Here is a 17,317-nt window from a genome sequence, read left to right as displayed (position 1 = left end):
TCTAAGCTTCAATCTGTAAAATGGGGGTGGATGATAAGAATTTACTCAGAGGATGACATGAAAATGCATTTAAACAGTCCCTGATGTAAGACCCGGGTTCAAGTTTTTAGTGATTAATATAAGAGTATGTATATTTCCTCCAATGCCCTCTTCAAGGTATGTCTTCTTTCAAGCAAATTCAGTAATGTGTATAAAATTTTGAAGTTAATTAGAGAACAGTTATTCACATTACAAAAAGAGCCAGAGATTTCCCTTAAGCAGCAAACAATGCTTTTGATAAAAGTGCTTTTTTAAACAACTTTTTTGTAGCCTATAACAAAGGTTACCTTAGTTAGAAGTAACAGTGGAAAGATTAAGGTTAAATCCTTCAGACTTCCTTTCCCTGAAGGTTTTCAGAATTTACCTTTAAAGGACACCTAGTTCTGTAGCATTGGGTAGCTATTTATAATTGCTAATTGAATTGTATTTCTAGTACAGCTGTATAAACACAGAAAAATGTGGGCTAGAATAGAAAAGACCCACATTTTAAAGCAGCCATATCTGTGTTATATAAACCTTCCTTGAGGCAGAACGAAATACAGAGAGCCTATCAGGGCAGAGGATAGAAGCTGCTAACGACTAAGGGTGGGGACCCTATGAAAATGCTACATGTGAGATCTGCCTTGGTTACTAGAGAAACCCAAATCTCTGCCTTGGTATTCAGGATTTTCCTGAGATCTTTTCTTCTTACTGGGCTGTCCTTCTCTGAAGGAACAGAAATAGAAAAATTATTATATCTTTTCATTTGAAATTAAGATGTCAGGTTGCTTTTTCTGCTGGAACACATCTTCACTTTTGCTAAATACGTGTACGAGAGAAAATATGAAATTTCACTTTACAATGATTTTTTTCTAGACCGCATATTTTATACATATTTCAATTTAACAATCCTCAGCTATTACAAAGGTTAAAACTTCAATGAAAAAACAAAATGACTATTCATTATTCATCACTATCAACTATTTATGGCACATAAACCTATTCCCCCAAAACATGCTTGAATTGAATGGTGTGAAAAGAACCAACAATAGACCTTTAACAATCAATTGTTCTTTAACAGTCTTATTAAAATGTGGTTATTTTTTACATACTGAAAAGGCTGCTATGTAAGCTATTCCTGTTTTTCAAGAGCTCTATGGTTCCAGCCCTCTGTGGCCAATCTTCCTCCACCACTAAATATCAATTCTGTGACACTTCATGCTTAGTGTGTGGTTATGTAAGTTAAAACAGTAATAATCAAACCTCACATGTCAGGAAGAAATTCCAACATCTCCCCAAGAAAGTGTTAAGCACACTACTCTCCAAAGCAAATGAAACTGAGTGCAGTGGGGTTTTACATTCCTTAAAAGCAACAATATAGGTCCCTACCAGAGGCAGGATAAGAGATCACCCAAACTAGTGAAAGGAAAATGGAAGCTGAAGACTGGAACCATCTGTATCATGGACTAGAAAGGGAAAGAGAGCAATTATTGTTTTCAGGTAACAGTGCATCCATCTATGAAAATTCTATTTATTTAGGTATGTGAACCCCAGAATGACCATGATACACAGAAACAATTTTCACATTAAGGAGATAGAAAGAAACAAAGGAAACATATAAAAGGCTGACAGAGAATCATAAAAAGAAGGTTAAAAATCCCTCAAGTACATTTTCTAAATTGCTTTGAAGAGATTATGTGCTAGAGTTGTTCATCTAAAATACTGAAATTTCATGCAGAAAACCTGTTTTAGAGTCACTTTAAGACATTACAATTTGTTTGTTATTTGTTATGAGCTTGATGCAAATAAGTCCTTTATACTGTATTATAAATGTAGAGATTCTGACCAACAATTTACCAATCCATCATTTCCCAACAGGTAACAAAACAAATTAATCTATCCTCTCATATTAGTATCACGTATACTTTTTGTTATGTACACAGTAAGTTTTTACTTAACCAGCCAAAGACACAAGTATTGGAACTGTCTTAATAATTACATTATTCTGTGGCACACTAATTCACCACACATAAAGTTAATGCCAGATAAAGGACATTAAAAGTCAACATTTGGTAACTAAGTACATGCTACATGAAATTTAAAGTCTTCTCAAAATAATCCCCAAGGATTATACTAGCTGATTTTCAAAGAGAAATTAAGACACATTTTCTAAGGTTAATTTCTTTATCTCAATATTAGCATGGTAAGAACAACCTAGAAACCCACCTCTGTGTGTCTTTGATGTAATGCATTATATTCCTTCTTCAGTTCTGCTTCTCTTTCTTCAAGTCTGCTAACTGAAATTAAGATACATACACTTAATCAAAACAAAATATAAGAAATTTACTTGAAAATTCTATCTTTAAAACTTGGAATGGGTTATCCATAATCCTTGATAACTTCAGAACTCATTGCTCCATATGAAATTCTTCACAAAGTTAGTGACCTCATTTCATCATCCTTAATAAAACTTTTGGACAGGGAATAAACAGAATTTTTTTAAAAACTAAACATCTGATTGCTTCTCCTAATATGTTTATGTTTATCAGGTCATCCCCATCTAAGTAGGTTTTTAACATGATACAGAATTACCTCTTGGAAAAACACTTTACAAATCTCCTCATAGAAGTTTTAACCTGGGACTAGGGTCCAAATCATTGACTTCTAATATTATTCCAGCTCTTTTTCACTACTGAGCAGTATGTGAACATGTCACTATTTATAAGTACTTTCTCTACGTCAGGTCTTAATTTCAGGGACTCATCTTCTTTTATTTAGCTCCCTCTGCTGATGGAGTTTGTGTGAGCCACTACGTGGCTCATGGAGTACAACTTTGAAACTTTAAAAATTTTAAGTTTTAAGTTCCTGAGATACAGAATGTCAGAACAGGATTTCACAGGAAAGAATGGTATCAGAGAGGAATGATTCTCAGAGAAGACGGAATCCAAGCAGGACCACGAAGAAATTACAGTACCGAAGATAGATAGTGATGACAGTAGAGCAGGCAGGCATTGTTATCACAGAGAAGGGAACACAAAACCGTGGAGGTGGCAAGGAAGAGGGGAGACCAGCCAGCTTGGAGCAGCCCATACTGGCTAAGGAGAAGTAAAGCTGGTGCTAAAGAAGCTTTTCAAGATACTCATTTAAGTCTGTCTGAAAGCATGAGAGCAGTTGGAAATGGTCTCTTGGTATAAGGGTCAGCTAGCTACATACATGCAAGGCTGTTTGTAAGTGACAGCCAGTGACTATGTCAGCTGGCTGTAGAAGTAACTACTATGAACTATAACAGCACATGCATGAATGTTTTCATATGCCTAATATTAACATACCAGACACCATATATCACATAACTTGTGCTGCCTGGTAAACTCATTTTCGGTTTGTGTAGCTTTGTTTGAATATACTGAAAATATACCATTAATTAGGAAACCTGTAGCTTTGACTTTTGATTTGTTTCTAATCAAGCCTATGTGTTAGCTCATTAAATTTGCAACAGTGAGTAAACACACTACAGTATCCATAGAGTCACACTTTATCATGCCAGGCAAGGCTTGAGGACATGGGTTGTTCATCTTATCTTGTGGCTGAAAGCAATAAAAAGCAAACCTATAAGGCAGCTGTTTTGTGATAACACAACAGACACTGAAACCATAATAAATTTTAGTGCAGCTTCTGTGATTTTTATTTAAAAACAGGAAATCCAAGCAACTTACCAATTAAATTAATCTAAAAGCATAATCCTAAAACTACTGGGTGAACCATAAGTATTTTTAATTGCTCATCTGCATGAATCAAAATTTTCCTGGTATTGTGCAACCAAAACAAAAAATTAGAGGCTGAGACTAAAATAAAATTCCAACTATCATTCATAACCCTCAATTTCAAATTTGTGCTCAATAGTAGAGCCCCATTACTCTTGTCAACTAACTTGGTATAAATTCATAAGATAAATTTATATCACCATCACCACCACTACTACTAACCGCTAACATTATATAGTACTTGTTATGTAACATGCACTGTCCTACATACTTTATGTTAACTAACTTGAGCCTGACATTAACCTTATGATGAAAGTTTAATACATTTCATTTTAGAGATAAGGAAACTGAAGTAAATAGGGGTTAAGTAACTTGCCCAAATTCACAAAGCTAGTAAATGGCAAAACTACAATTCCTAATGGAAGACACTAGATCCAGAATCAGCTTTCAATTACCATGGTATTCTGCCTCTCAAGAGATACTCTTTTAATTTGTTTTATATATTGGAGTCTACTTTAAAATTTCACTTTGGGGGCTTCCCTGGTGGCGCAGTGGTTGAGAGTCCGCCTGCCGATGCAGGGGATACGGGTTCGTGCCCCGGTCCGGGAAGATCCCACATGCCGCGGAGCGGCTGGGCCCGTGAGCCATGGCCGCTGAGCCTGCGCGTCCGGAGCCTGTGCTCCGCAACGGGAGAGGCCACAACAGTGAGAGGCCCGCATACCACAAAAAAAAAAAAAAAAAAAAATTCACTTTGGGGAAAAAAAGTATAGAGAGTACTCCTTTATTACTTGAAATAAAAACCCTACTGTCTGAAAAGAACCTAATCACAGATACTACAACTCAAAGGTATCAAACTGCCAAGTAAAATATGTACCCAACTTTATTAATCATGATGAAATGCATATTAAAACCAAAATGTGGGAATTCCCAGGTGGTCCAATGGTTAGAACTCTGCACTCTCACTGCCGAGGGCCCGGGTTTGAGATCCCTGGTCAGGGAACTAAGATCCCATAAAGCCAGGTGGCGTGGCAAACAAACAAACAAAAAAGTAAAAAAACAAAACACCACACTACTACATACTTGTCAGAATAGCTAAAATGAAAAACAGTGTTGATAAGGAACAAGTTCTAGTAAGGAACTTTTATACACTGCTGGTGGGAGTATAAATTGGTACACCCAATTTGAAAACTGGCAAGATTTAATAAAGTTAATATTTGCCAACCCTATGACAAAACAAGTTCATTACTATGAAATATGTCTATGTGTCCACCAAAAGGCATTTAAGGCAATGCTCAAAGCAGCACTATTTGTGCCCCAACCTGGAATCAGCCCAAATATCCACCAACGGCAAAATGGATAAATATTTATGTACTGGAATACTATACAATAATGAGAACGAGAAAATTATTGCTGTACACAACATCATGGACAAATCTCACAAACAGGATATTGAGGAAGAGAAGCAGAAGCAAAAGAATACAAAGTTCAAATACATACATAACTAATCTAAAACTAATCTAACGTGTTAGAAGTCAGGACAGTGGTTACCTTTAGGGAGGAGTTATGACCTGATGAATTTACTGTGTATACAGCCCAACCCCACCCCAGTCCAAACATCATGTGTACTCATTCACACAAGCACCTTCCTTGGCTTGAATACTCATCATTCTTTATGTCCTCCAACAACTCCTATAAATTCAACATATAGCGCAGGATTTAAACAGACTATTCAGACCATAACAAATAAGCTGTATTGATTCATCATTAAAACGTATAGGGAGATGAGCAAAAAATGTTACCAGATCGGAGAATTATAAAAAGAAATAGGGCTTCCCTGGCGGCGCAGTGGTTAAGATCCGCCTGCCAATGCAGGGGACACGGGTTCAAGCCCTGGTCCGGGAAGATCCCACGTGCCGTGGGGCAACTAAGCCCGTGTGCCACAACTACTGAGCCTGCACTCTAGAGCCCGCGAGCCACAACTGCTAAGCCCGTGTGCTAAAACTACTGAAGCCCGTTCACCTAGAGCCGGTGCTCCACAAGAGAAGCCACCACAACGAGTAGCCTGCGCACCGCAACAGAGTAGCTCCCGCTCGCCGCAACTAGAGAAAGCCCACGCGCAGCAGCAAAGACCCAATGCAGCCAAAAAAATAAATAAATAATTTTTTAAAAAAAGAAAGAAAGAAAAAATGATTGCCATCATTGGAGGATAAACTGGAATTACTCTTATGAAGGTCACGTTGGTGATATGTATTAAAATAAACAATGTGTATAACCTTTGACCCATTGTTACTATTCATTTGAAAAGGGTCGGTAGAACAGGACCTCACACACGTGTGTCTTTCAAATACAACAATTAAAGGTACTGTTAAAATGAATGCAGTATTATCACAAATGCTGATATGGGATGGTGCCTAGAACTTAATGGAAGAATGTTGAATATTACTGCTATACTGAAATTTAAAAATATAAAACAATGCATAGTATGATGTCACTAAGATGTCTACAAAGTCAAAACGAATTGATTTTCTCTCCCAAACCTCCTCTTTCCCATAATCTTCTTACTCAGGGAAAAATCTTGCAACTATCCTTTTGCTCTTCTCTTTTCCCACACTGCAATCCATCAGCAAATTCTGTCCAGTTTACCTTCAAAATAGATCTAGAATCTGACAACTTTTTAACACTTCTATCACTCCCACCTTGATATAAGACATCATCTCTTGCCTGGATTATTACAATTATCTCCTGACTAGTGTTTCTGCTCTAGTCTCTGCTCCCCTGTGTTTAAATGGTAACCTTGCTGGAGTCAGATAGTGACTGACTGCTCAAAACCCTTCAACAGCTTCCCATGACAGAAAGAAAGAAAGGAAGGAGTGAAGGAGGGAGTCCTTACTCTGGCCTGCAAGACCCTTCAGGATGTGTCAGGCCACACTGCTTTTGTTCCCATGGAGAATTCTTGTCTCCCCACCCAACTGTTACAGACTGAATTGTCTCCGACCCAAATGCATATGTTGAACCCCTAACCAATGTAACTATGTTTGTAAACAAGGCTTTCAAAAGGTAATTAAGGGGAATTCCCTGGTGGTCCAGGGTTAGGACTTGGAGCTTTCCCTGCTGGAGCCTGGGTGCAATTCCTGGTGGGGGAAATAAGATCCCGAAAGCTGCGCAGCACAGCCAAAAAAATAAATTAAAAAAAATAAAATAAAAAGGTAATTAAGGTTAAATGAGATCATAAAGATGGGGTCCTAACTCAATAGAACTGGTATCTTTTTTAAGAAAAGGAAATTTTAACAGAGCTCTTTCTCCCCACACACGCAAAGAGAAAAGGTCCTGTGAGAACACAGAGAAAGGCGGCCATCTGCAAGCCAGGGAGAGCAGTCTCAGAAGAAACCAAACCTGCCAGCACTTTCCAGCTTTTAGAACTGTGAGAGAATTAATTTCTGTAATTTAAGCCACCCAGTCTGAGGTATTTTGTTATGGCAGCCCTACAAGAACTATTGATAAATATCATTAAGTTAACCTTTGAGAGAATCTTTTATACACAATGTTTATCAATTGACTTGGGACAGACAGCTGAGCTTGTAGCTCATAGAAACTGGTCCTGACTGACTTTATGGCAGCTTGCTAACCGATGTTGGTTTGTGTAGCTTTGTTGTAATGTACTACTTAATCGTAAGAATGTGGGAAAGGAGACATAAAGCTCCAAAATACCACTAATTGCGGGAAATCTACCATTTATCTAAACGAACATGATCATTGTTTAAACTGGCTACAAAACTAATAAAATCTTGTAGAAATCTACAAAAATTTCTTAAATTTCTATTAATCACTCTGTCCCCTTAAGCATTTTGTATCATTTCTATCGATAATTCCTTAATCCTCCATTCACAGCTTTTTAACCTATTAGACTTAATGTTCTACTTATTTCCATTTGGCATCATAGTCTTACTTTCACCTCAAAAGTAAATTTGATAAACTATCAACCCATTCTCTAATCAACCATTTTACATTATATTTACTAATCTCATATAAATTATCTGTATCTGTATTATTTCTTAGCAAGCCTGTATCATACAAGAAAGGGCATTTGGGCTTCCCTGGTGGCGCAGTGGTTGAGAATCTGCCTGCCGATGCAGGGGACACGGGTTCGTGCCCCGGTCCGGGAAGATCCCACATGCCGTGGAGTGGCTGGGCCCGCGAGCCATGGCCGCTGAGCCTGCGCATCTGGAGCCTGTGCTCCGCAATGGGAGAGGCCCGCGTACCAAAAAAAAAAAAAAGAAATGGCATTCAACACATGCAAATTACATATGGTTACATGTGACTTGCCCCTGACTCTGTTACTTTTTTCAATAGATTTTATTTTTTAGAGCAGTTTAAGGTTCACAGAAAAACTGAAAGTACAGTTTCTATACACCCCTACCGCCAAACACCCACATCTTCCCCCACTATCTACATCCCACACCAATGTGGTACATATATTACAGTCAATAAACCTACACTGACACATCATAATCACCTGAACACTAAAGTTTACATCAGAATTAACTTTGTGTTGAATATTCTATAGATTTGGACACATACATAATGACATGTATCCACCATTAGAGTTTCATACAGAGTAGTTTCATTGCCTTAAAAATCCTCTTAAAAATCCACCTATTCATCCCTCCCTCCCTCGCTCCCTCCCACTGTCCATTTTAACCATGGCAACACTTATCTTTTTACTGTCTCTATAGTTTTGCCTTTTTCAGATTGGCTTCGTTTACTCTGTAATACCTTTCTGAGGTTCTTCCATGTGTTTTCATGGCTTGATACATCACTGCTTTTTAGCACTGAAAAATATTCCATTGTATGGATGCACCACAGTTTATTCCTGTTATTTTCATAAGTGCTACAGTCCTAAAACTATAAGCCTTAAATGCGCATCATCTCATCTAAGCACTAGAGTTAATTTTCTTAATCTACAAATATTGTCAGTTAGTACTGCTGCATATTACACATTTCTACACGGACAGATGATTTCCATATTTTCACTGTTCTTAATACAAAATAAATTACAAGTACACTTAAATCAAGCTCTCAGCTTTCTGTTTGAATACATGTTACCTATTGCAGTATTTAACACAACTAATTTTATTTTTTAAGGCAGCAAAAGATCCAGGCTAAAAGTAGAACATATTCACCTCAAAATGTAAACTGACCACACTGTACTTTACATCAGCCTATTAGTCTGATGCATCACTGCTGTATTCTGATTTTCTCTCACCTGTAACTATGTTTTTAAGAACGTTCCATCCAAAAGCTGCAGAAACTGTGCACTCTCTTCAACTGTACATGAAACATTCTCCAGGACAGATCATGTGCTATGCCACAAAACAAGTCTCAGTAAACTTAAAAACACTGAAGTCGTATCAAGCCTCTTTTCCAACCACAGTGCTATGAGACTTGAAATCAACTACAAGAAAAAAACCACAAAAAATACAGACATGTGGAAGCTAAACAAATGCTACTAAGCAACCAATGGGTCAATGAAGAAATCAAAGAGGAAGTGAAAAAATACCTTAAGACCCTGAAAATGGAAACATAACATTGCAAAATCTATGGGAGACAGCAAAAATAGTTCTAAGAGGGAAATTCAAGAAACAAGAAAAATCTCAAATAAACAATCTAACCTTACACCTAAAGGAACTGGAAAAAGAACAAAAACCGATGTTAAGAGAAAGAAGGAAATAATAAAGATTAGAGTGGAAATAGGGACCTTCAAGATGGCAGAGGAGTAAGACATGGAGATCACCTTCCTCCCCACAAATACATCAGAAATACATCTACATGTGGAACAACTCCTACAGAACACCTACTAAACGCTGGCAGAAGACCTCAGACGTCCCCACGTACCTAGGTAGGGCAAAAGAAAAACGGAAAAACAGAGACAAAAGAATAGGGACGAGACCTGCACCTCTGGGAGGGAGCTGTGAAGGAGTTAAAGTTTCCACACACTAGGAAGCCCCTTCACTGGCAGAGATGGGAGGTGGGCTGGGGGAAGCTTTGGAACCACAGAGGAGAGCACAGCAACAGGGGTGCAGAGGGCAAAGCGGAGAGATTCCCACAAAAAGCATCAGAGCTGACTAGCATTCACTAGCCTCAGAGGCTTGTTTGCTCACCCGTCAAGGCAGCTGGGGGCTGGGAGCTAAGGCTCCGGCTTCAGAGGTCATATCCCAGGGAGAGGACTGCGGTTGGCTATGTGAACACAGCCTGAAGGGGGCTAGTGCACCACAGCTAGCAGGGAGGGAGTCCGGGAAAAAGTCTGAAACTGCCTAAGAGGCAAGAGACCATTCTTTGGGGTGCGTGAGGAGAAGGGATTCAGAGCACCACCTAAACGAGCTCCTGAGACGGGCGTGAGACGCGGCTATCACCTAGGACACTACAGACGGGCATGAAATGCTGAGGCTGCGGCTGCAGCCACCAAGAAGCCTGTGCGCAAGCACAGGTCACTATACACACCTCCCCTCCTGGGAGCCTGTGCAGCTGCCACTGCCAGGGTCCCACGATCCACAGACAACTTCCCCAGGAGAACACACACCGTGCCTCAGGCTGTTGCAACGTCACGCTGTCCTCTGCCACCACAGGCTCGCCCCGCATTCCGAACCCCTCCCTCCCCACAGCCTGAGTGAGCCAGAGCCCCCTAATCAGCTACTCCTTTAACCCCATCCTCTCTGGGAGGGGAACAGACACCCTCAGGCGACCTACACACAGAGGCGGGGCCAAATCCAAAGCTGACCCCTAAGAGCTGTGCGAACAAATAAGAGAAAGGGAAATTTCTCCTAAAAGCCTCAGGAGCAGCGGATTAAATCTCCACAATCAATTTGATGTACCCTGCATCTGTGGAATACCTGAATAGACAACGAATCAACCCAACATTGAGGCGGTGGACTTCGGGAGCAACGATATATATTTATATTTTAACTTTTTCTCTTTTTGTGTGTATGTGTTTGCTTCTTTGTGTGATTTTGTCTGTATAGCTTTGCTTTTACCATTTGTCCTAGTGTTCTGTCTGTTCGTTTTGTTTGATTTTTCTTTTCTTACTTTTTAATATTTTTTACTTTTAATACATTATGTTTTATTTTATTCCATTTAATTTTTTTCTTTATTCCTTTTTTTATCCCTTTTCTTCTGAGCCATATGACTGACACGGTCTTGGTGCTCCGGCTGGGTGTCAGGCCTGTGCCTCTGAGGTGGGAGAGCCGAGTTCAGGACATTGGTCCACCAGAGACCTAACGGCTCCACATAATATCAAATGGAGAAAGCTCTCCCACAGATCTGCATCTCAACGTTAAGACCAACCTACACTCAACAACCAGCAAGGTACAGTGCTGGACACCCTATGCCAAACAACTAGCAAGACAGAACACAACCCCACCCATTAGCAGAGAGGCTGCCTAAAATCATAAGTTCACAGACACCCCAAAACACACCATTGGGCACGGACCTGCCCACCAGAAAGACAAGATCCAGACTCATCCAGCAGAAAACAGGCACCAGTCCCCTCAACCAGGAAGCCCACACAACCCACTGAACCAACCTTTCGCACTGGGGGCAGACACCAAACAAAGCAATGGGAACTACAAACCTGCAGCCTGCAAAAAGGAGACCCCCAAAACAGTAAGTTAAGCATAATGGAAAGACAGAGAAATACACAGCAGATGAAGGAGCAAGGTAAAAACCCACCAGACCAAACAAATGAAGAGGAAATAGGCAGTCTGCCTGAAAAAGAATTCAGAGTAATGATAGTAAAGACGATGCAAAATCTTGGAAACAGAATGGAGAAAATACAAGAAAAGTTTAACAAGGACCTAGAAGAACTAAAGAGCAAACAAACAATGATGAACAACACAATAAATGAAATTAAAAATTCTCTAGAAGGAATCAGCAGCTGAATAACTGAGGCAGAAGAACGGATAAGTGACTTGTAAGATAAAATAGTGGAAATAACTACCACAGAGCAGAATAAAGAAAAAAGAATGAAAAGAATAGAGGACAGTCTGAGAGACCTCTGGGACAACATTAAGTGCACCAACACTCGAATAATAGGGGTCCCAGAAGAAGAGAAATAAAAAAGGGACTGAGAAAATATTTGAAGAGATTATAGTTGGAAACTTCCCTAATATGGGAAAGGAAACAGTCAATCAACTCCAGGAAGTGCAGAGAGTCCCATACAGGATAAATCCAAGGAGAAACACAAGACACATATTAATCAAACTATCAAAAATTAAGTACAAAGAAAAAATATTAAAAACAGCAAGGGAAAAGCAACGATTAACATACAAGGGAATCCCCATAAGGTTAACAGCTGATATTTCAACAGAAACTCTGCAAGCCAGAAGGGAGTGGCAGCACATATTTCAAGTGAAGAAAGGGAAAAACTGACAACCAAGATTACTCTACCCAGCAAGGATCTCATTCAGATTTAACGGAGAAATTAAAACCTTTACAGACAAGCAAAAGTTAACACAATTCAGCACCAACAAACCAGCTTTACACCAAATGCTAAAGGAACTTCTCTAGGCAGGAAACACAAGAGAAGGAAAAGACCTACATTAACAAACACAAAACAATTAAGAAAATGGTAAAAGGAACATACTTACAAATAACTACCTTAAACGTAAATGGATTAAATGCTCCCACCAAAACACATAGACTGGCTGAATGGATACAAAAACAAGACCCGTATATATGCTGTCTACAAGAGACCCACTTCAGACCTAGGGACACATACAGACTGAAAGTGAGGGGATGGAAAAAGATATTCCATGCAAATGGAAACCAAAAGAAAGCTGGAGTAGCAATTCTCATATCAGACAAAACAGACTTTAAATACTATAAAAAAATAAAATAAATAAATAAATAAAATTAAATTAAATAAATACTATTAGAAGAGACAACGATGACACTACATAATGATCAAGGGATCAATCCAAGAAGAAGATATAACAATTGATCACTGAAGAAATCAAAGAGGAAATCAAAAAATACCTAGAAACAAATAACAATGAAAACACAGTGACCCAAAACCTATGGGATGCAGCAAAAGCAGTTCTAAGAAGGAAGTTTATAGCAATACAATCCTACCTCAAGAAACAAGAAAAATCTCAAATAAACGACCTAAACTTACACCTAAAGCAATTAGAGAAAGAAGAACAAAAAAAACCCAAAGTTAGCAAAAGGAAAGAAATCATAAAGATCAGAACAAATAAATGAAAAATGAAGGAAATGATAGCAAAGATCAATAAAACTGATTCTTTGAGAAGATAAATAAAATTGATAAACCATTAGACAGACTCATCAAGAAAAAAAGGAAGAAGACTCAAATCAAGATAATTAGAAATGAAAAAAGAGAAGTAACAACTGACACTGCAGAAATACAAAGGATCATGAGAGATTACTACAAGCAACTCCATACCAATAAAATGGACAACCTGGAAGAAATGGACAGATTCTTAGAAAAGCACAACCTTCTGAGACTGAACCAGGAAGAAACAGAAAATATAAACAGACTGATCACAAGCACTGAAATTGAAACTGTGATTAAAAATCTTCCAACAAACAAAAGCCCAGGACCAGATGGCCTCACAGGCGAATTCTATCAAACAGTTAGAGAAGAGCTAACACCTATCCTTCTCAAAGTCTTGCAAAATATAGCAGAGGGAAGAACAATCCCAAACTCATCCTACAACACCATCATTACTCTAATACCAAAACCAGACAAAGATGTCACAAAAAAAGAAAACTGGGCTTCCCTGGTGGCGCAGTGGTTGAGAATCCGCCTGCCGATGCAGGGGTCACGGGTTCGTGCCCTGGTCCGGGAAGTTCCCACATGCCGCGGAGCAACTAAGCCCGTGAGCCGTGGTCGCTGCGCCTGCGCGTCCGGAGCCTGTGCTCCGCAACGGGAGAGGCCACAGCAGTGAGAGGCCCGCATACAGAAAAAAAAAAAAAAAAAAAAGAAAACTACAGGCCAATATCACTGATGAACATAGATGCCAAAATCCTCATCAGAATACTAGCTAACAATCCAACAGCACAGTAAAAGGATCATACACTATGATCAAGTGGGGTTTATCCCAGGGATGCAAGGATTTTCAATATATGCAAATCAATGTGATATACCATATTAACAAATTGAAGGAGAAAAACCGTATGATTATCTCAATAGATGCAGAAAAAGCTTTCGACAAAATTCAACACCCATTTATGATAAAAACCCTCCAGAAAGTAGGTAGAGAGGGAACTTACCTCAACATAATAAAGGCCATATATGACAAACACACAGCCAACATCGTTCTCAATGGTGGAATACTGAAACCATTTCCACTAAGATCAGGAACAAGACAAGGTTGCGCACTCACCACTCTTATTCAACATAGTTTTGAAAGTTTTAGCCACAGCAATCAGAGAAGAAAAAGAAATAAAAGGAATCCAAATCGGAAAAGAAGTAAAGCTGTCACTGTTTGCAGATGACATACTATACATAGACAATCCTAAAGATGCTACCAGAAAATTACTAGAGCTAATCAATGAGTTTGGTAAAGTAGCAGGATACAAAATTAATGCACAGAAATCTCTTGCATTCCTATACACTAATGATGAAAAATCTGAAAGAGAAATTAAGGAAACACTCCCATTTACCACTGCAACAAAAAGAATAAAATACCTAGGAATAAACCTACCTAAGGAGACAAAAGACTTGTATGCAGAAAACTATAAGACACTGATTAAAGAAATTAAACATGATACAAACAGACGGAGAGATATACCATGTTCTTGGATTAGAAGAATCAACATTGTGAAAATGAGTACACTACCCAAAGCAATCTACAGATTCAATGCCATCCCTATCAACCTACCACTGGCATTTTTCACAGAACTAGAACAAAAAATTTCACAATTTGTATGGAAACACAAAAGACCCCGAATAGCCAAAGCAATCTTGAGAAAGAGCTAGAGGAATCAGGTTCCCCATCTCAAACTGTACTACAAAGCTACAGTAATCAAGACAGTATGGTACTGGCACAAAAACTGAAATATAGATCAATGGAACAGGATAGAAAGCCCAAAGAAAAAGCCACACACATATGGTCACCTTATCTTTGATAAAGGAGGCAAGAATATACAATGGAGAAAAGATACTCTCTTCAATAAGTGGTGCTGGCAAAACTGGACAGCTACACGTAAAAGACTGAAATTAGAACACTCCTTAACACCATACACAAAAATAAACTCAAAATGGATTAAAGACCTAAATGTAAGGACAGACACTATCAAACTCTTAGAGGAAAACATACACAGAACACTCTATGACATAAATCACAAAAAGATCCTTTTTGACCCACCTCCTAGAGAAAGGGAAATAAAAACAAAAATAAACAAATGTGACCTAATGAAACTTAAAAGCTTTTGCAAAGCAAAGGAAACTACAAGCAAGACGAAAAGACAACCCTCAGAATGGGAGAAAATATTTGGAAATGAAGCAACTGACAAAGGATTGATCCCCAAAATATACAAGCAGCTCATACAGCTCAATAACAACAACAACAAAAAAACCCAATCCAAAAATGGGCAGAGGACCTACACAGACATTTCTCCAAAGAAGATATACAGATTGCCAACAAACACATGAAAGGATGCTCAACTTCACTAATCGTTAGAGAAATGCAAATCAAAATGAGGTATGACCTTACACCGGTCAGAATGGCCATCATCAAAAAATCTACAAACAGTAAATGCTGGAGAGGGTGTGGAGAAAAGGGAGCACTGCTGGTGGGAATGTAAATTGATACAGCCATACTGTTCTCCACTGTACTATACAGAAGAGTATGGAGGTTCTTTAAAAAACTAAAAATACAACTACCATATGACCCAGCAATCCCACTACTGGGCATATACCCTGAGAAAACCATAATTCAAAGAGTCATGTACCACAATGTTCATTGCAGCTCTGTTTACAATAGCCAGGACATGGAAGCAACCTAAGTGCCCACCGACAGATGAATGGATAAAAAAGATGTGGCACATATATACAATGGACTAATATTCAGCCATGAAAAGAAATGAAATTGAGTTATTTGTAGTGAGGTGGATGGACCTAGAGACTATTATACAGAGTGACACAAGTCAGAAAGAGAAAAACAAATACCGTATGCTAACACATATATGGAATCTAAAAAATAAATAAATAAATAAATAAAATTGGTTCTGTAGAACCTAGGGGCAGGACAGGAATAAAGACTCAGACGTAGAGAATGGACTGAGGATAAGGGGAGGGAGAAGGGTAAGCTGGGACGAAGTGAGAGAATGGTACGGACATATATACACTACCACATGTAAAATAGATAGCTAGTGGGAAGCAGCCGCATAGCACAAGGAGGTCAGCTCGGTGCTTTGTGTCCACTTAGAGGGGTGGGATAAGGAGGGTTGGAGGGAGACGCAAGAGTGAGTAGATATGGGGATATGTACAGCTGATTCACTTTGTTATACAGCAGAAACTAACACACCATTGTAAAGCAATTATACAATAAAGATGTTAAAAAGGGGGGGTGGCTTCCCTGGTGGCACAGTGGTTGAGAGTCTGCCTGCCAATCCAGGGGACACGGGTTCATGCCCCGGTCCAGGAAGATCCCACATGCCGCGGAGCGGCTGGGCCCGTGAGCCATGGCCACTGAGCCTGCACGTTCGGAGCCTGTGCTCCACAACGGGAGAGGCCACAACAGTGAGAGGCCCTCATACTGTGCAAAAAAAAAAAAAAAAATGGAGTGGAAATAAAAGAAACAAAGGCTTAAAAAACAGTAGAAAAAAGAAGATACACAAACTTAATAAACCTTTAGCCAGACTCATCAAGAAAAAAAGAGGGCCCAAATAAATACAATCAGAAATGAAAGAGAAGTTACAACAGATTCCACATAAATTCAAAGAATCAAATGTGACTGCTACAATTATAAGCCAACAAATTAGAAAACTTATCTAAGAAATGGATAAATTCCTAGAAACATACAATCTTCCAAGACTAAACCAGGAAGAACTAGGAAATCTGAACATACTGATTACTAGTAAAGAAACTGAATCAATAATAAAGAAAAAAGAAAAAACTTCCACGCAACAAAAGCCCACAACTAGATGGCCTCCCAGGGGAATTTTACCAAACATTTAAAGAAGAGTTAATACCTATACTTCTCAAAGGACTTCAAAAAATTAAAGAGAAAGGAAAGCTTCTAAACTCATTCTATGAGGCCAGCATTACTCTGATACCAAAACAAGACAAAGACACCACACCAAAAAAGAAAACTACTGGCCAATATCCCTCATGAACAATAGATGCAAAAATCGTCAACAAAATATTAGCAAACCAAATTCAACAAGACAATAAAAGAATCATACACAATGATCAAGTGGGATTTTTTTCCAGGGATACAAGAATGGTTCAATATAGGCAAATCAATCAATATGATATACCACATTAACAAAATGAAGAATAAAAACACATGATCACACAT

At 38.8% G+C, this 17,317-nt stretch overlaps 1 protein-coding gene across 4 annotated transcripts in view; it reads right to left on the bottom strand.

The window, feature by feature from the left end:
- The window catches only part of SPAG9 (sperm associated antigen 9), a 150,866-nt gene that overhangs the window by 74,573 nt on the left and 58,976 nt on the right, over positions 1 to 17,317 (bottom strand). For all 4 annotated transcript variants that reach the window (XM_059047189.2, XM_059047186.2, XM_067022163.1 and 1 more), the window contains one exon: positions 2,245 to 2,315. In XM_059047189.2, coding sequence (XP_058903172.1) covers positions 2,245 to 2,315 — 71 coding nt within the window. The remainder of the gene's footprint in view (positions 1 to 2,244; positions 2,316 to 17,317) is intronic.

This window comes from Kogia breviceps, chromosome 19 (genome assembly GCF_026419965.1).
Source record: "Kogia breviceps isolate mKogBre1 chromosome 19, mKogBre1 haplotype 1, whole genome shotgun sequence".
Classification (NCBI taxonomy): domain Eukaryota; kingdom Metazoa; phylum Chordata; class Mammalia; order Artiodactyla; family Physeteridae; genus Kogia; species Kogia breviceps.
The sequence above is the reverse complement of the archived record's forward strand: the minus strand, read 5'-3'. Positions and strand labels throughout refer to the sequence as shown.